Raw genomic sequence first — 19,962 nt, 5'->3', positions numbered from 1 at the left:
GCAGCCCTGCGGTGTGAGAACCTCATTAAACAACTGCACATATCTCAGCAGCAGCCCTACGGTGTGAGGACCCCATCAAACAACTGCACATATCTCAGCAGCAGCCCTACGGTGTGAGAACCTCATCAAACAACTGCACATATCTCAGCAGCCCTACGGTGTGAGGACCCCATCAAACAACTGCACATATCTCAGCAGCAGCCCTACGGTGTGAGGACCCCATCAAACAACTGCACATATCTCAGCAGCCCTACGGTGTGAGGACCTCATCAAACAACTGCACATATCTCAGCAGCAGCCCTACGGTGTGAGGACCCCATCAAACAACTCCACATATCTCAGCAGCAGCCCTACGGTGTGAGGACCCATCAAACAACTCCACATATCTCAGCAGCAGCCCTACGGTGTGAGGACCCCATCAAACAACTGCACATATCTCAGCAGCACTACGGTGTGAGGACCCTATCAAACAACTGCACATATCTCAGCAGCAGCCCTACGGTGTGAGGACCCCATCAAACAACTGCACATATCTCAGCAGCACTACGGTGTGAGGACCCTATCAAACAACTGCACATATCTCAGCAGCAGCCCTACGGTGTGAGGACCCCATCAAACAACTGCACATATCTCAGCAGCAGCCCTACGGTGTGAGGACCCCATCAAACAACTGCACATATCTCAGCAGCAGCCCTACGGTGTGAGGACCCCATCAAACAACTGCACATATCTCAGCAGCAGCCCTACGGTGTGAGGACCCCATCAAACAACTGCACATATCTCAGCAGCAGCCCTACGGTGTGAGGACCCCATCAAACAACTGCACATATCTCAGCAGCAGCCCTACGGTGTGTGGACCCCATCAAACAACTGCACATATCTCAGCAGCCCTACGGTGTGAGAACCTCATCAAACAACTCCACATATCTCAGCAGCCCTATGGTCTGAGGACCCCATTAAAATCTCAGCAGCAGCCGCATCAAACAACTTTACATATCTCAGCTTCCTGAGGGTGAAATAGATTTACAGGATTTTCGAGGTCTCCATGGAGGTAGACTTCAGGATGGAGCCGCGTTCACTGATCGCTGGGTTTCCTGTGGCCGCTGCCTGTAATTATGATGCATTTTTCCATACAATTGAAAAAATTCCTAATTTTTTTATTGTCTGTACTGAAGCCCATACGTGGCCTCTGCAGCCAAGCCGCCCTGATGATCTATCATCCTCCATATCGAACAATGAGATGCCAGGCGCATTAATGACCCTGGCTGAGGTCTGGGGATTGTTCTCCCCACTTTATGACCAGTAATTACCAGATGCAGAGATTGGAGGGGGGAGAAGGAATTTTTGGCTCCCTTGTGAAGACTCGGAGCCTGTGAACCTCCGCTTAACCTGTAGCTGGATGTCCCGGGGACAGATAATTCGGCAGGCTCTGTAATCAGTCGGCCTCATGTTGTGTGACTCTTCCCTGTCACTTTTATGAGTTAAATGTCACCTGTGTTTTTACGTAATTAAAGGGAGGAATTTTGAAGTCGGTCTGCGGTGCGTAAGGAGGGCGAGGCCGAATTCCTCAGGCCCTGTCTTACCCACAATAACGCGCGGACTATAATTTCTTGCTGAAATATAAAAAGCAATGTATTCGAGGGCTCGTTAACTGGTTTTCCACACAAAGTTCATGTGGATCGATCTCAAGACCCTCCCGAAAAAACGTGAATTTACATGTGCAATCATTCGCCAAGAAGTCCTTCGGCCTCCCATATAAACCTATGAGTATGTTTGGGCTGTTGCCTAGCAACAGCTGCCAAAGGACATGGGTGACCACCTTGGATCACTCCCAGATGAGCAATGACATCTGCCACTTGATGACCTATCCTGAGGACAGGTGATCAATATTAGAAACCCGGAGATCCCCTTTAGAAGCCCGGAGGTCATCAAAATAAGCCCTCTCGGTAGCCAAGAAAAACGTGAATTTACATGTGCAATCATTCGCCAAGAAGTCCTTCGGCCTCCCATATAAACCTATGAGTATGTTTGGGCTGTTGCCTAGCAACAGCTGCCAAAGGACATGGGTGACCACCTTGGATCACTCCCAGATGAGCAATGACATCTGCCACTTGATGACCTATCCTGAGGACAGGTGATCAATATTAGAAACCCGGAGATCCCCTTTAGAAGCCCGGAGGTCATCAAAATAAGCCCTCTCGGTAGCCAAGAAAAGGGGGTTTTAGGATGGGGCCCCCCTCGTGTGTTTGTATGAATAGTGTTCTGCACAGGCAAAGAATTGGTTGTAGATAGAAATGGCAGCCATGTTTTCCCCCCCTGTAATCTATAGATTGTGCCCCTCCCTTTTATGGCGCCCTAAACAGCTGCCTACTCCACACGCCCCCTTGGAACGACATTTTTTTCCCTTTATTAAATTATTTTACGAGCCTTAAAAAATGGAATTCCCCACAGTTGCCCTTGAATCCTGTCGACAAAGCTAAACGGCAATCTATAAGTTACCTATAGGGCCAGGACTATTGTAAGGCAGGCTGCAGCCTGTCGGCCTCCTCCCCGCCCCGGCCTCCTGCGCAGGTGATGGCTCTACACATAGAGAGCGCAGCGCTGTGATTATTGCTTCCAGCCCTTGTAGACATTGTATTCAGTCTGCCATTTGCTCTGTGTTTCAGAAGGAGGAGGCCTGTGGCAACCTGACATTGCAGCACCACATGCTGGGGCCTGTCCAGAGGATTCCACGTTATGAGCTTCTCCTCAAGAATTATCTCCAGAAACTGTCGGAGGATTCCAGAGACCGGAGGGATGCGGAAAGTACGTGACGGGAGCGGGGCTTCCTAGGAAATAAGGGTCTTCGCTAAAGTCCAAATGAAACCTTAAGACTATGTTCCCACGCAGATTTCATGTACCAAATCCATGTGCAGTCCTCTTAAAATTCGCTGCTAGGATATCCACACCATAGTTTATAGGCAGCAGCCTATTACTCCCTGCTGTGGGTTCTGCGGCTGGAAGTCACATGAAGATTAAAGGGGTTCTCCGGATAGGTCATCAATATCAGATCGGCGGGGGTGTCAGTTGTGGAACCCCCGCTGATCTGATATTAATGACCTATCTGGAGAACCCCTTTAATCTTCATGTGACTTCCAGCCACAGAACCCACAGCTGTATGAAGGGAAGGCGCTCGCTGTGCGCGCTTGCTGTCTCCCTCCTCTCTTCCTGCTCGCCATAGACATAGCAGGAAGGGAAACGGCACGTGCACGCCTTCCCTTTATACCGCTGATCCCCCACCGATCTGATATTGATGACCTATCCTGAGGATAGGTCACCAATATCACCCACAGCTGTATGAAGGGAAGGCGCTCGCTGTGCGCGCTTGCCGTCTCCCTCCTCTCTTCCTGCTCGCCATACACATAGCAGGAAGGGAGACGGCACGTGCACGTCTTCCCTTTATACCGCTGATCCCCCACGATCTGATATTGATGACCTATCCTGAGGATAGGTCACCAATATTAAAAGTTCGGAGAACCCCTTTAAAGGGGTTGTCCTCAGGTTAGGTCATCAATATCAGATTGGCGGGAGTCTGACTCTCAGCACCCTCGCCAATCAGCTGGTACGAGCGCTGCTTTCCCTTAACTGTTTACCCACTCGCTGTCGACATTGGAGCAGTGAGCGTATGTAATTAGGGAGAGTATGCAATTCAATGGGAAGGAGCAGTTATTAGTCAAGTCAATGGGACGGAGGAGCCCCACTGATCAGACACTTGTCCCACATCCTGTGGCTATTAAATGCTAGACTAGACATTTTGGAGGCCATTTTTTAAAGCATTTTTTTTTTGCCACAGATTGACGCCTTTTCTTGACATAAACGAGCTCGACAACCAGTGAGGGATATCTGTCAAAAAGTTGATCAGCCATGTTGGATTAAATTTTTTCGATCCTTGTCGGACACTTTAGTCGAAAAGTTCATGGTGAACAACTGATTTGCGTTCCTCCCATGGAGGCCCGGGCTAGAGTACTGATCACGAAGGAGATTAAAGGGGACGTTTATCAAGACGGACTTGCGCTGTGTTGGTCCTGAGCTGCCAGCGTGAATCTTTCAATAGCGAAGGCAGACCGCGGGCTGCACCGGTCCTGAGCAACCAGCGTGAATCTTTCAATAGCAGAGGCAGACTGCGGGCATCACTTAAAAGTTAGTTATTCCCGGAAGACCCCTTTAAGCATTCGGAGGCATATAGAGTTATCTCCTAGCTCTTAACCTGTCTGCTCCTTAACATGGATGCATTTAAATGGCGCAATACTGCCCTCATGTGGTTGCACACTGTATGTGTATGTTAATAAAATGTTAAAGGGAAACTCAAACCTCTGATGTAATAACTTTCTGCTTCCAAAATATGTCTCAGCTGGGGGCTGACACCTCTGTCTTCACGCACTACCATTTAACGAGGAGCAACATTGAATTTTCACTGCTAAATCCGTTTTTCTCCTTGCAGAATCCTTGGATCTTATTGCAACAGCAGCTGAGCATTCGAATGCAGCTATAAGGAAAATGGTGAGTGATTCGTATTATTTTAAGATGCCAGCTACATGGAAAATTCAGTTGTTTTTTTTTTTCGTTCCTCGCCCCAGATGAGTTACCTAGGCTACAGTGATGCGAGGCTCTTAAAGTCTTCTCCTTCTGGGTTATCACAAGTGAGGGTCCTTCGCAGAACGGTGTCATGATCTCATGGTATCTAGGTTTTTAGGACAGGGCAGATCATGACACGGCTCCGTGCAGGCCTCTTGGTTATCATGACCCAAAGCAGGAAGGCCAGGAGGACCTCAGATATCCCTCCATCTCCAAAATCTAAGACTGTGTCATGTCTTCTCGCTCCACCACACAGGAAAGGATGCACAAGCTCTTGAAAGTGTATGAACTCTTAGGCGGGGAGGAAGATATCGTGAGTCCCACCAATGAGCTGATCAAGGAAGGGCATATACTTAAACTGTCCGCAAAGAATGGGACCACCCAGGACCGATACCTCATACTGGTGAGTGCGCACTATACGCCTGGTCCATGGAGGACCATCGTTGCCTTAGAGAAAGAAGTGCACTAGCTAACATATCTGTGGCAGAACTGCAGCTCTCAGCAGGGGCAGATATAACTAAAACCCGGATCCTAATTCTGTCCTGTTAAATCTGTCCACAGTTCAATGACCGCTTGCTGTACTGCGTTCCAAAGTTGCGTCTCATTGGTCAGAAATACAGCGTGAGAGCGAGGATCGACGTGGAGGGGATGGAGGTACGTGTATGATTCGTACATGGTGGTGCATTGCTCTGACGCCTACAGCACCCTTCACGTGTCTTCTTGTCTCCTCCTTAGTTGAAGCACAGCAGCAGCCCCAACCTCACCAGGACGTTCTTAGTGTCCGGAAAACAGCGTTCCCTGGAGCTACAGGCCAGGTATGACAGATTATAATGCAATAATACATTGAAATAGACTTTGTGCATTAGGGCCCAGAGGGCTCTTTACGGGCACAGTGATAGCCAAAAATTAAAGGGGGTCAGCTACTCTGGGTTAGAATCTAGACTGGGGCAAAGACTCACTGCCATAGCTCTTCATCTATTAAATACCCTGGTCAAGGCTGAGTTGCTCTTTGCCCCCATCCCATACTTGCCACACAGCTATGCCCATGGGATAGCCCCCAAAAATTCACTGGATGCCCTCCAGCAATCACCTCGACCTAGGTGCAAAAAAAATGGGTGCCCATTGCGTCAGTGGGGCCCGATGACTTGTAATGGGTAAGTTGTTTTGGCAGGAAGAATAGCATGCTTGACGGAGGCGCTTAAATAAAATGTGAACAGGGACTAAAATCACCTGGGGGTACAGTTTAGGCCCATATGCAGGTAGGGGTGCCGTAATATAGATCTGTACGAAAGGATCACTAATACGGACACGTAGCCAAGGTGTAACTCGCTGCTCAGTCCTGCGCCTGCCTGGCACTGTACAGTATGGTCAGCCATTTCATTAAAAAATTGTAATTTTTTATTTTTTTTCCCTTTTCATAGAACCGAAGAAGAGAAAAAAGATTGGATCCAGGTAATAATATCTTCTTTACCACAGCCCTGGATTAAGGGGCATTCCCACGACCTATGTATTTTGAGGTCTGCACAACGCAGATCCGCTAAATATGAATACCGACAGTTTTTGCAGACCCATTGACTTCAATGGGTCCGTGGTCTGCACAGACATACGGAGACAGAAGGCAAAGGGAAGATATCCGTGTGCTTTCCGCATAAGATAGAACATGTCCCATTCTTGGCCGCGAAATACATACAGTCATATGAATGCCCCCTTAAGGGTAGATTCACACACAGGGGATTTTGTGGCAAAGCTTTAAAGGGGTTTTCTGAGATATTTTAACTGATGACCTATTCTCTGGAATCTGATTGTGGGGGTCTGACCCTGGGGGCGCTTCTTGGGAAGGGACCGGCGCTCGTCGCAGCGCAGCGCTGCAGCCTTCTCTCAGCTCACAAAGCACAGCGCCGTACATTGTATAGTGTCTGTACTTGGTATCACAGCTCAGCAAGTTCACTTCAATGGGGCTGAGCTGCGCCGATGACGTCACTGGCCTAGGGAAAGCTTTGAGAAGGCCAAGGCTCTACTGTGGTGCCTTCTCAAACCACTGATCGGCAGGGGTCTCGGGGGTCGGACCCCCACCAATCAGATACTAAAGACCTATCCAAAGGATAGGCCATCAGTTAAAATATCTCTGGAAACTGCTCTGCATGTGTAACATGGGGATTTTACCTCTGCGGCATCGAAAGGGGTTGTATTCCAATACGGATTTTACCTGAGGTGATCCGCGGGTAAAATCGGCAGCAATTCCATCTTTTGCGTACTGACGGTTTTGTGTTTCGTGGGCCACATATCACCTTCAACCAGGGGTAGGACACCCTGGGCCATGCAGTAATCTCATTTGTACGGGTTGAAGATTTTGAAATGTTCCTGACATCTCGTAGGCAATCGAAGCTACCATGAGTCGCCACGAGCAGACAATGGAGACTTACAAACTGCTGAACTCTACCCATCGGGAAGATGACGAGACGCCTCCGAACTCACCGGTAACTATCGACATGGTGGCTGCAGGTTACAACCTGGCACTTAGCTACAGGCCAGTGATATACAGGTGGCTATCATATAATCCAATCTCATTTGTTGTACAGAACACAGACTTGGGCAAGCGAGCCCCAACCCCAATACGGGAGAAGGAGGTAACAATGTGCATGAAATGCCAAGAAGCTTTCAATTCCATAACCAAAAGGAGGCATCACTGCAAAGCATGCGGACATGTGAGTTATCTTCTATGTAGCCCACCATTTCCATTTTGTCACTCCTTAGTCTTTAAGACACTTATACAGTGTTTCTGCCAGCAGCTGCCACTAGGGGGAGATGAACACATATGCAGTTATATAGCTCTCATTGACAACAATGGGAGCCTTAAAAATCCATGTGCAGGGAGCTCCCTCTAGTGGCAGCTGTAGGCAGGAATAAAAAAAATTGAAATGCCTATAAGGGGGCAACCTGATGGCACTGCTATGTACAGGGGGTCACTGCTGGCTATTAAAGGGAACCTGTCACCGGGATTTTGTGTATAGAGCTGAGGACATGGGTTGCTAGATAGCCTCTAACACATCCGCAATACCCAGTCCCCATAGCTCTGTGTGCTTTTATTGTGTAAAAAAAAAAACGATTTGATACATATGCAAATTAACCTGAGATGAGTCCTGTATGTGAGATGAGTCAGGGACAGGACTCATCTCAGGTTAATTTGCATATGCTTTTTTACACAATAAAAGCACACAGAGCTATGGGGACTGGGTATTGCGGATGTGTTAGAGGCCATCTAGCAACCCATGTCCTCAGCTCTATACACAAAATCCCGGTGACAGGTTCCCTTTAATGAGGATATTCTGACAGCACTGTATATAGGACCATTATTTAAGTGTACAGTATGGCATCATTGTTTTTGTGCATTGTCTGGTGATAGCACAGTGTGGATGTGTGCCCATGGTATATAATCATACCCATGACCCCAGCTTTAACAAAATCCTGCGTACACCCTTAAATAGCTCCTCATTAAAGTGCACCCAGAACATCTTCCCAGAGAGTAAGGCTGGTTTCACACGGGCATTGCTGGAAAAGATGCAGGTGCGTTGCGGGAACATGCGCAATTTTTCCGCGCGAGTGCAAAGCGTTTTAATGCGCTTTGCACGCGCGTGAGAAAAATCGGCATGTTTGGTACCCAGACCCGAACTTCGGGGATCGGTGTTGAGTAGATTTTATTATTTTCCCTTATAACATGGTTATAAGGGAAAATAATAGCATTCCTAATACAGAATGCTAAGTAAATTAGGGATGGAGGGGTTAAAAAAATTAATAAAAAATTAAACTCACCTCATCCACTTGTTCGCGCAGCCCGGCTCGTCTTCTTTCTTCTTCTTTGAGGACCTGGGAGGAAAAGGACTTTTGCTGACGTCACTGCGCTCATCACATGGTCCATCTCCATATGTGGCGGCTTGTATTACCAAGCAATGTCCTAGATACACAGTCGAGTCCCATTATTATGACCACTTCCTACTTTCAACGGTGACACTAAGTCGCTCATGAAAGAAGTTACGTGTGCTGAGCTGGCTCGGTGGGTATATAGGGTGTGTGATAGGCTGTCTGCACATATCCCTCATTGCTGTCATGGGTAAAAGGGGCGATTTATCAGAGTTGTAAAAAGGGATGATTATTGGCTTTTGGCCCGAGGTTGGCAGTATTTCTGACACTGCCCAGTTTGTGAACTGTTCTCGTGAAAGTGTACGGTGAGTGGAGAATGGCACCATTGTGAATTAGTGACATGGAAAGCACCACGTGCCATTGATGTAAGAGGTGAACGCCGATAGTGGACCATCATACTACAGGGGAGCAGCTCACTGCCAACATGAACCAGGGGGCCACCAGACGTGTCTAACAACAGTTGAGCGAACCCTACTGTTTTCGGGGCTCCGGAGCAGACAGACGGTCTCTGCACCTTTGCTAATGAAGTTGCATCGGCAGAAAAGGCTTCAATTTTCACGCTGGTATCGGAATTGTATCTCCGGTGATTGGTAGAGGGTTGTCTTCTCCGATGAGTTCACATTTTCTGCTTCATGGAACGGATGGACATTGGCCTGTCAGGAGAGCAAACCCCCTGCTGCCATTGCTGGAAGAACACAAGCTGGCGGGGGCAGCGTTATGGTCTGGAGAAGGTGGCATCTCTGTGGATAACACTCCCAACCGATTTTGGTATGAATCCATCCTTGCAGATCACTTACACCCCTACATGCTGATTGTCTTCCCTGGAGCGGATGGGATCTTCCAGCAAAACAATGTCCGACGGCTAGAAATGTCCGACATTAGTTGGAAGAGCAAAACCAAGACTTCCTAGTACTACCCTGGCCCCCTGATTCCTTAGACCTAAACCCAATTGAGAATCTGTGGGACCACCTCGATGGTCATGTTCTCTCTATAGGTCCGTCCGTCCCCCCGCTCCCACTCCAGCAGCTGTGGGATGCCCTGCAGTCAACATGGCTCCAGATACCTGTGACAACCTACCAGGAGTCACCGCCAGCCCGTCTAGCTGCTGTCCGTGCTGCACACGGCGGTGACTCTGGATATTAGCTGCTGGTCAGAATAATGGGACTCCACTGTGTACATTTGGACCACTGAGCAGCAAACAGTAGATTATATATGAGGGGCTCTGCAATAAATAATTACTATGGGGACCTTTCCTTCTTTGTCACTTTCCAGTTCCAGTGCCTTTATTACCTACATCCCCCCCCTCCTTCCTACACCATAGCTCTTTGTGTCTATCCTCTTCTAGTTGCCATTCTGCCTTGTGTATTCCTGCTTTACACTGCAGTTCATTATTTTCCACGGCCTCATCCAACACTGCTTATTTTACAGGTCGTCTGTGGGAAGTGTTCAGAGTTTCGTGCCAGACTCGTCTATGACAATAACCGAACAAATCGTGTCTGTGTCGACTGTTACAGCACCCTGCATGGTTCTGGGTCCAGCCCAGGGTACAACTCCCATACACCGCAGCGGAGGAAGTCCATCCTAGAGGTAGGCATGGTCTATAAACGCTGGGGGATGCTGAGTTGCCACTTTCGGCAGTGTTAGAATATTCAAAAAACCACATTCTTTATTTGAGAATGTCGTCATATCGACACGCCGAGGGTCTGGTCTGTCAGACGAAACCCCCCAGAGATCAGTTATTATAGGGAAGCCACGTACACATTTTTATTGCAATGGAAACTGCAGTATTATATGGTGCCCATTCACATGACTAGAGAACCATGGAATAATTGGTAGCGCCCTCTAGAGCAGTGTTTCCCAACCAGTGTGCCTCCAGCTGTTGCAAAACTACAACTCCCAGCATGCCCAGACAGCCTTTGGCTGGGAGTTGTAGTTTTGCAACAGCTGGAGGCACACTGGTTGGGAAACACTGCTCTAGAGCGTTAGTCGCTATTTGCGGCAGCATTCTGTGCTTACTAATACGGCCCACCGCTCAGGATTTCCTCTCTCTAGGATAATAGGTTATATGGACAAATCCTTGAAAAGGGTTGGCCCATCTCATACATTGGGGGCATATCCTAGCGATATGTCTGATAGGTTCAGGTCCTGCAAAGAGAAGGAGAGCAGACCACACCTGTGTGGCAGCCCTCCATTCATGTCTATGGGAGTGAATAGCTGAGTGACGTGCTCAGCTATTTTCGGAGGTCCCATGGAAATGAATGGGAAGCGCACCGCGCAAGCACGGCCACCGCTCCATTCACTTCTATGGGTCTCTCTTTGACTTTGCGGCTTCATTTTAGAGATAGGTGGGACCCACACCTAGTAGACATTGGGGGCATATCCTAGCGATATGCCCCCAATGTATGAGATGAGTTAGGGCTCTGTCACACAGGCCGGTTGTTGGGAATGAAGCTGTAAATGCTCCACTGATCACACGACAAAACAGCAAGATGTCCTGTGTACAGTACAAAAAATTATCATTAGGCTAGGGCTACAGAAAAGTCGCACAATATTTTTTATAACGATAGTCAATGGTGTTGCACTGCGACACGTAAGTCGCACAAAAAACCATCCAAGTTGTATTTTTGTGCGACTGTCACAGCGCAGTTGCAGCATGTCGTAGTGCGACACCCTTGACTATCGTTACAAAACATGTCGCACAACACGTGTCGCGGTGTAGTTTTGTCACAAAATATGTCACCGTGTAGCACCAGCCTTAGTCGGCAACACATTGTCCTGTATAAATGTGGGATCCGGACATATGATCGTAGTAAATTATCAGTCTAGGGATGTAAATGCAGCAGAATAGCTGGTGATGTTCAGGAAGGAACCCGAGTAGTAGCCAAGTAAATGCTTCTTGAGGCTCTGTTCACACACGTGTCATGGTTTCCCTCATAATCGGAAACCACAATGCAGTGACAGGTCACCATCAGAGGCCGGGAGACTCCAATGAGTTATAATGGGGTCTGTCAGGTTGAAGAATATGCCAGGTGCGGCACTAATCTTCTGTGATGGAGGCTCCTCAAGTAGTCTACAACTCAAGTGTGAGCATAGGCCAAGTATTATAAAACATTGACCATCCACGGTCATTTTTTTTCCCCCACAGAAACAGGCATCGGTGGTGGCAGAGCACAGTGTAATGTGCAGTTATATGCATTACATGGAGAAGGGAGCCAAGAGCTGGCACAAGGGCTGGTTTGTCGTCCCGCAGAATGAGCCCCTGGTCCTCTACATCTATGGTGCACCCCAGGTGAGTATCTTGTGGGCACCAGGATATTGCAGAACACAATCTCTGTGGATATTTAGGGTTAAAGGGGCTGTCTCATCTCAGACTTTGGAGGCATATTGCATATTTTAGAGGTCCCGTTCTTGAGAAAGATGCGGGTCCCAGATGTGGAACTTGCATCTATCTCAAGAACGGGGCCTCTAAAATAAGCATGGCCACCCTCCATTAATTTCCTTGGGAGCTCTGAAAATAGCCAAGCGCTGGCTCAGCTTTTTCCGGTAGTCCCATAGAAGTGAATGGAGTGGTGGCCGCGCTTGCGCAGTGCACTCTCCATTCACTTCTATGGGACTTCTGAAAATAGCTGGGCGTGCTTGTTCGGCTTTTTTGGGAACTCCCATAGAAATGAATGGAGAGCATGCCCCACATGCGCGGTGTATAGTGTTGAGCGAACTTCTGTTTTAAGTTCGGCGTCCGGTTAGCGGAGAATCCCGATATGGATTCCGAATTCCGTTGTGGTCCGTGGTAGCGGAATCAATAATGGCCGATTATTGATTCCGCTACGACGGACCACAACGGAATTCGGAATCCATATCGGGATTCTCCTCTAACCGGAAGCCGAACTTTAGACGCCGAACTTAAAACAGAAGTTCGCTCAACACTAGCGGTGTACTTTACATTCAGGACCTGCATTAGCAATAGGTGCAAGTCTCAGAGGTAGGATAGGATATCCTATCGTAACCCCTTTAAGTTACTGACAGTCTATTATCTGTCTACCAGGACGTCAAGGCTCAGCGAAGCATCCCTTTGATCGGCTTTGAAGTGACCCCCACAGAACAGTGCGAGCGCTCTGACCGCAAGCACGTGTTCAAGATCAGTCAGAGCCAGCTCAGCTTCTACTTCAGCCCAGAAACCGAGGAGCTGCAACGTCGCTGGGTGAACGCATTGTCCCGAGCCGGCCGAGGGGAAGATTGCAGCAGCAAAGAGCTACTTCTTGAGGCTGAAGAAGAGAATGATGGGACTGGGGACCCTTTTGGGGACACTTGAGGATCGGATCCACGCCGCCTCCCCCCCTCTTGTAGATTCATAAGGTTGGAAATAAGACTTATCCGTTCATCGTCAACAGGGGAATATTATGAGCGTGGGGCTAGATTCGTTTTGTCTTGGCTTCACATGGGGAGGGCTGGACTCACCCATAGTACTTCCATGTTCTGCAAAGGACCCCTTAGGAGGAGTAAATGCTGTCCCAGAGGATCACTGACAAACTGAACCTCTTCTGGGCCAGCTGAGAAGGATGGGGCTGGATCAACCCATCATCACCTGCATAGGAAGGAGTCGGAGGGCTGGATCGACCCTTTAACACTTCCTTCCTAGGTCACCAGATGCTTCCGCACTTCTGAACTCATTTTTACTTAAACCCATCACCGGCACTTTCTCATTTTTTTTTTTTTTTTTTTTAAATATGTTCTTATAATTATTTTAATAATATTTAGCAACACTTTTTTTTACATTGTTCTTTTGCTTGTTCTGGGACCTTGGGTTCCTTCCTGTTTTAAAGTTTCTATCATTGTCATTCCAAACTCCACGCCCCCGCAAGCCTGTGTCAGGAATAGGGGCAGAGTCACGAAGCCAGTAGAGTCCCGTCGGTGGGATTTCTAATAAAGTGCCATAAAACGGAGAAAGTGCTCATTAGCAGAGATGTGTGTACAGTGTCATATAACCCACCCTTCCTGTCCCAAGTGCTTCCACAGCATGCCCCTATTCAAATTCAGCCTGTACAGATCACATCATAGGGAGCGTCGCTCAGTTCCTGTAAATATGTCCAGCAGTACGAGGAGAAGAAATGTTCTTCCCGATTCTACAAACTGAGTCCCAATTTTAGCATCCCGCACCCTGCTGAACCCAATTTAGATCACCATGGAAATCTAAATATGGTTCAGTAGAACCACAGGAGGTCCAGGTACTGCACCAGTATACGGCCCTATCAATGCCAGCAACCATGAGGGACTCTGTCATTCCAAATAATTTATTTCCCCATGTGGATTTTACCAGCCAATTTTTTATTTTTTTTTGTAGGAGGGGTTCTTAAATGTGCGAGGGGCATCAATCCAATTCAGGCTTTACAAAATGGTGGAAATTGCTTTCATTTCAATCATGTGGCTGGGTCTCCTCGCACATGGAGCCATAAAACACAGCATCTTAAAAGGAACCCTCCAGGGAAAACGTATCCTGTGTTCTATATAGATTAAGATCTGAAGGGGGAGGAGCGCGACACAAGCATGCTCACTTTGGTGTTCTTTAAATTTCTGTCATGCGCCGCCTCCTCAAATCCTGAAGGGGTTGTCTCACCTGAGATGCTAGGATATGCCACCAATGTCAAATAGGTGCAGGTCCCAACTATCTCCAGAACAGAACCTCCAAAGTGATCAGAGAGCAGTCACGCATGTGCAGACACCCCCCATTCTTTTCTATGGGACTGCCAAAAATAGCAGAGCGTTGGCTCGGCTACCTCCGAATGGAGTGGGGGCAATGCTTGCGCAGCCGGTCCCCGTTCCTTTCTATTGGACTTCCATAAACAGCCAAGCACGCTTGCTTGGCTATTCTCGAAAATCCCATAGAAATTAATGGAAATCACGCCACACATGCGCAGTGTGCTCTCCTTCACTTTAAGGGGGCCCATTCTGGAGACAGGTGCAGGTCCCAGAGGTGGGACCCGTACCTATCTGACATTGGTGGCCTATCATAGAGATATTTCATCATTGTCCCAAATGAGACAACCCCTTTAACAGTATTGATTGTTTTCCCAGAGCGTTCCTGTAACCACCCGCTAAGGGCATGTTCACATGCGGTGCATACGCTGTGGATTTGTGAGCGGAGAATCTGCAGCGTATTCCAGTGGCCGCCAAGCGGATACCATTTGTTTAAATTTCATCCACTCTGTTGTTCAATTTACGGTGCAGATTTCCAGCCTTTGCGATGCTTAAGTTACTGCGGCAATTCTGCAGAGAATGCCCCCCTTATACCCTGAGGCAAGATCCCTTTCCCCCTTGCCACTGCCAAGGCACCAGTAGACATCCCAATGTCTTTACCCATCCAAGAATATCCTCAAATATTGAACAAAACTATCTTAGCGCCCTTTACAGAAAAGCAGAGGAAAACGTGAATTGTCACCGCTGCATGAAGAAGGGACACGTAACCTAAAATGAAGCCTCGGGGATTCCCAGCACATTGCACTGTGTAGTATTACTGCCATAAGCCCATAGTATCGTTTGCACCCTTTGCTGAACAAGCCGCTCCTTTTCATGCTATGATAGGAACCATTTTCACATTGAAACCGGTTTCTGTTGTCAAGATCTTGCTGTGTGGGTTATAGGGAACAAAAAAATATCATGGGCCCCACCAATAATCCTATACAGTCCTGATTAAAAGTTTAAGACCACTTGAAAAATGGCAAAAAAATCCTATTTAGCATGGCTGGATCTTAACAAGGTTCCAAGTAGAGCTTCAACATGCAACAAGAAGAAATGGGAGTGAGACAAAACATTTTTTGAGCATCCAATTTAATGAAAACAACGAATAAACTGAAAATCCAACCTCCAAACATGAACTCGGTAATGAGTAGCTCCGCCGCTATTGTTTCGGCATGCTTGATGCAAGCGTTTCCATGGGGTGAGTTGGAACATTTCTCCAAGTGGTGAAGACGGCCGCACGAAGGCCGTCTACTGTCTGGAACTGTTGTCCATTTTTGTTAACTTCCCTTGCCATCCATCCCCAAAGGTTCTCAATTGGATTTAGATCAGGGGAACACGCAGGATGGGCCAAAAGAGTGATGTTATTCTCCTGGAAGAAGTCCCTTGTCCTGCGGGCATTGTGTACTGTAGCGTTGTCCAGTTGAAAAACCCAGTCGTTACCACACAGACGAGGGCCCTCAGTCATGAGGAATGCTCTCTGCAACATCTGGACATAGCCAGCGGCCGTTTGACGCCCTTGCACTTCCTTCAGCTCCATTGTTCCACTGAAGGAAAAAGCACCCCAGACCATTATGGCGCCCCCTCCACTGTGGCGCGTAGAAAACATCTCAGGTGGGATCTGCTTGTCATGCCAGTAACGTTGGAAACCATCAAGGTTACATTTTTTCTCATCCGAGAAAAAAACTTTCTTCCACCTTTGAATGCCCCATGTTTGGTGCTCTCTTGCAAAGTCCAAACGAGCAGTTCTGTGGCGTTCAAGGAGACGAGGTCTTTGAAGACGTTTTTTGTTTTTGAAGCCCTTCAGTCTCAGATGCCGTCTGATGGTTATGGGGCTGCAGTCAGCACCAGTAAGGGCCTTAATTTGGGTCGAGGATCGTCCAGTGTCTTGACGGACAGCCAATTGGATCCTCCGGCTCAGTGCTGAGGACATTTTATTGGGTCTTCCACTTGACTTTTTTGTTCCATAACCCTCAGGATCATTTATGAAATTCCAGATGACTGTCTTACTGCGTCCCACCTCAGCAGCGATGGCGCGCTGTGAGAGACCCTGCTTATGCAGTTCAACAACCCGACCACGTTCAAAAAGGGAGAGTTTTTTTGCCTTTGCCATCACAACGTGTGACTACCTGACAGAAGATGACAATGAATCCACATCTTTGCACAGATTTGGCCTTTTAAAGGCACGTGGTCCTAAACTTTGGATCAGCTGAAAAACAGCCTGTTTCAGTTTATTCGTTATTTTCAATTAATTGAATGCTCAAAAAATGTTTTGTCTCACTCCCATCTCTTCTTGTTGCATGTTGAAGCTCTACTTGGAACCTTGTTAAGATTCAACAATGTAAAATGTGATTTTTTGCCATTTTTCAAGTGGCCTTAAACTTTTGATCAGGACTGTATAAGGGAAGGATGGAGAAAAGCGGCTACTGGTCACCACTAGGGCCACTTCCCCCCCCCCCCCCCCCAATGGAAAGAAAAAGATGTCTGTGGCACTAGAAGAATAAACCTTCAATGTACATGCTGTGTCTGAACCGCAACCTCTTAGTGTTAACATGGCCACATTTTAGGTTTTGCCCCCCCCCCCCCAAAAGCTCTGCTGGAATTGTAGGGGGGATGCTGCAGGGAACATGAAGATGGTAGCCATAGAACAGCAAAATATTCCTCTCCATGTCCGTGCATGCTCCTAAAACAGCATAAATTGTAGTTTTTTTGTTCCTCTCAATGAACCCAAAGCCACGACCACCGAGCAGCTCCTCCGCTGAGACCCTAAACCAGCTGTGACCGCGTGCACGCAACCCTCGGGATGATATGTGCCAAAAAAAACAACAACATTTACGCCTGTGAATTGTGCCAAATGCCACCTGAATACACATGGACGTCACATGATCAGGGCAGATTTCAGCTTAAGGGTGACATTTCGGGGGCGAAAAAAAGCAGATATGTAGCAAACCTATCTGTTTCTGGTGTTCATACTGACATGTCTATACAATACCGTTCTGTACATGTGTATTTTATACCGTAGTGAATGCCCCTCCGTACTGTGATGTCTGCAGTATTGACGTCTCTCTGCCCCCCTCTGCTCCCAATCTATGTCAGCTGTTGGGTGCAGATGTGACATTTGGTGGCAGGCCACTGGGGATGTTTGTATGAAACGTGTCCCCCCCGTGCTGGAAATACGTTCTATCTGTTCAATACAGTCTGTTTACTGCAACCGGTCTCTGCTTGTGTTATTTCTGTCCATATTATTTAAGTATCCTCAATAAAGTTGGCCGAGCGTCAAGGAGGCGTTTTCCGCGGTGTTCAATGAGCAGAATTTCTTGCGAGCTGCAGCACAAGAGGAGATGTTACCTGCACATTCAGATTACCGGTAGTTCTTTACGTAAAAAATGAGTGATCATTTCATCATCTGTCTCTATAAGGTTCCATACACGCGACAGTATATTTTTTTTCGGACCCGTTCATTTCAAAGATGCTGTCCGCATCTGTATGTCCGTTCCACAAAAGACAGGACATGTCCTATTCCTGAAATTCCCAAAAAAAAGGAGAAAAAATACGGATTGCACATCCATAAGCTCTGCATTCAACTGAGGCTTCTCAATAGGCTTGAGTGAATCAACCTTCGGATCATAGATCTGAAATAGATTTGTTCAAATACTTTGATTTTTAAATCAGTGATGCTGATTAGTTTTGTAATATGCTTTAATTACTAAAATTGTACATTTCTATTAGAAAAATAGCTCTAAAGTGGCCCATTTTGAGCCTTGACAACGCTCCTCTGTCTTCTGTTTACACAACGCAGTCGGTGTTGAGCGCGTATCCACAGTTCTGTAAACAGAAGACAGAGGAGCGTTGTCAAGGCTCAAAATGGGCCACTTTAGAGCTATTTTTCTAATAGAAATGTACAATTTTAGTAATTAAAGCATATTGCAAAAATAATCAGCATCACTGCCCCTACACATTACAAAAATAAAAAAAAGAATGGCAGTTACACTTTAATGCCGTTTCCCTAGAGCATTAAAATGTATTGGCTAAAATAAACTAAAAAAAAAATGGCAATCTGAACTGGGCTTTGGTACTGAGGTACCAGCCAGTACCAAAGCCCACTTCGGATTCCCATCTTAAATAGTTTTTCCATACACAGTAGGAACTAACCGAAGTCTCGCTTGACTTCGGGCAAAAAGAACTTTGGCTTCACGGAGCCAATACATTTTAAAGTTTTTTTTCCAAACTCAGACAAGGGGGGTATGTCACTAGGCTATGCCCCCAGTATATCACTAGGCTATACCCCCATTGTGTGATAGGTGCGGGTCCCGTTCAGGCTCGGGTTATCTAAGAATTCCGTTATGGATTCTGCTCCCACGGACCAGAACTTATGCTGAACTTTTGAAAACACAAGTTCACTCATCCCTATGTATGACTCCTATTTCCCGATATGAAACTTCTCTCACACAGTCTTCAGTTTAGAGGATTAAATTGTAAGGTCTGCGGCCGCCACTAGCTTTGCAATGGGCTCCCCCCTACGTGCAGACAAAACTTTTAGCACTGAATGGTCTTTGCAAAGCGGTGCAGTCTTCATGCAGATTGGGCTTTACCGCTGTCTGGCAGTGTAAGGCATTGTTCACACTCGTTTCCAGGGGTTACGACCACCGTGCAATCCAGCAGTGGTGGTCGTGCTTGTACACTATAGAAAAAGCGATTTCCTCTCTGGCGGCCGGGACCGTGGGAGCACACATGCGCAGCAGTTCTCGTCCCATCCACCTTGTATCTGCACCGCATGGAAACGAGCAGTATATAATGTGATGGAAAAATGAATCCAGCCAGCAAAGGAAGCAACATGGACATTAACAATACATTAGTAAGAGCCTTGTATTAATTTTCTCTACATGATAAATGCTATTTGCTGAAGTGACAAAATCCCAATTCTGGAGTTAATTCTTTCCCCAATGAATAAATCCAGAACGAGATGCCAACGTTACCCTACAGCAGCTATATCTTTGTATAGTGCCTCTATTCAATGCCATATCACGACTGTGTTCTCCAGATAGAAATCAATGGAGCCTGCAAAAACAGGGATCATAATTTTACATGGATTATATGTATGAAAGATGCTGCAACATGCAGCTATCAATAAAACAAGAGTCTGAACGCCCCATGTCTAAGGTGATTGCATATAGGGATGATTGTACAGGTGGCCGTGCATCTGAGCAGCGATCTTCACTGAAGTCTATAGGGACTTGAATGGAAAACGGTCTGAAGCGGGAGTACCCCCCCTTAAAAGATCAAAACATTGCTTCACCCAATGACATTTTGGGGGTTTAAAGGGGATGTCGTTCAAGTTTATTTGGACAGATTAATGCCTTCCAGTGCACAGGGGATGCATTCTTCATGCACATGCAGACTGTCACAGGGCATATCCCTCAGTGCAGCTCCAGACGGCGGATACATCCATTATTGATGACTGCCCGCCATTCAATTACACACAGTCTGCTGGAGGCGCTGGGCGAGTGCACTGAAGCCAATCTAATTGTCGCCCAAGACCTGCGTCAGCATCTGTAGTATGGGGAGGCAGGGTCCATGGCCTCCTGTAGCACTAAGGGTACTTTCACACTTGCGTTGTTTGATTCCGGCAGGCAGTTACGTTGCCTGAACTGCTTGCCTGATCGGGCAAACTGTATGCAAACGCATGTCATTTTTTCTGAC

The 19,962-nt window shown here is 47.2% G+C and overlaps 1 protein-coding gene across 3 annotated transcripts in view; it reads left to right on the top strand.

The window, feature by feature from the left end:
* FGD1 (FYVE, RhoGEF and PH domain containing 1) overlaps positions 1-15,265 on the top strand; it is a 102,473-nt gene extending 87,208 nt beyond the window's left edge. For 2 of the 3 annotated variants that reach the window (XM_044305626.1, XM_044305628.1), the window contains exons 8-17: positions 2,667-2,805; positions 4,481-4,539; positions 4,871-5,017; positions 5,176-5,268; positions 5,350-5,429; positions 6,036-6,066; positions 6,990-7,319; positions 9,961-10,119; positions 11,678-11,821; positions 12,575-15,265. In XM_044305626.1, the coding sequence (XP_044161561.1) occupies positions 2,667-2,805; positions 4,481-4,539; positions 4,871-5,017; positions 5,176-5,268; positions 5,350-5,429; positions 6,036-6,066; positions 6,990-7,319; positions 9,961-10,119; positions 11,678-11,821; positions 12,575-12,841 (1,449 nt within the window). In that variant the 3' untranslated portion in view covers positions 12,842-15,265. The remainder of the gene's footprint in view (positions 1-2,666; positions 2,806-4,480; positions 4,540-4,870; positions 5,018-5,175; positions 5,269-5,349; positions 5,430-6,035; positions 6,067-6,989; positions 7,320-9,960; positions 10,120-11,677; positions 11,822-12,574) is intronic. The other variant, XM_044305627.1, reaches the window with a different exon arrangement.
* The last annotated feature ends 4,697 nt before the right edge of the window (positions 15,266-19,962 follow it).

This window comes from Bufo gargarizans, chromosome 9 (assembly GCF_014858855.1).
Source record: "Bufo gargarizans isolate SCDJY-AF-19 chromosome 9, ASM1485885v1, whole genome shotgun sequence".
Taxonomy (NCBI): Eukaryota; Metazoa; Chordata; class Amphibia; order Anura; family Bufonidae; genus Bufo; species Bufo gargarizans.
Note: the sequence above shows the minus strand (reverse complement) of the source record. Positions and strands in the feature narration are given on the sequence as shown.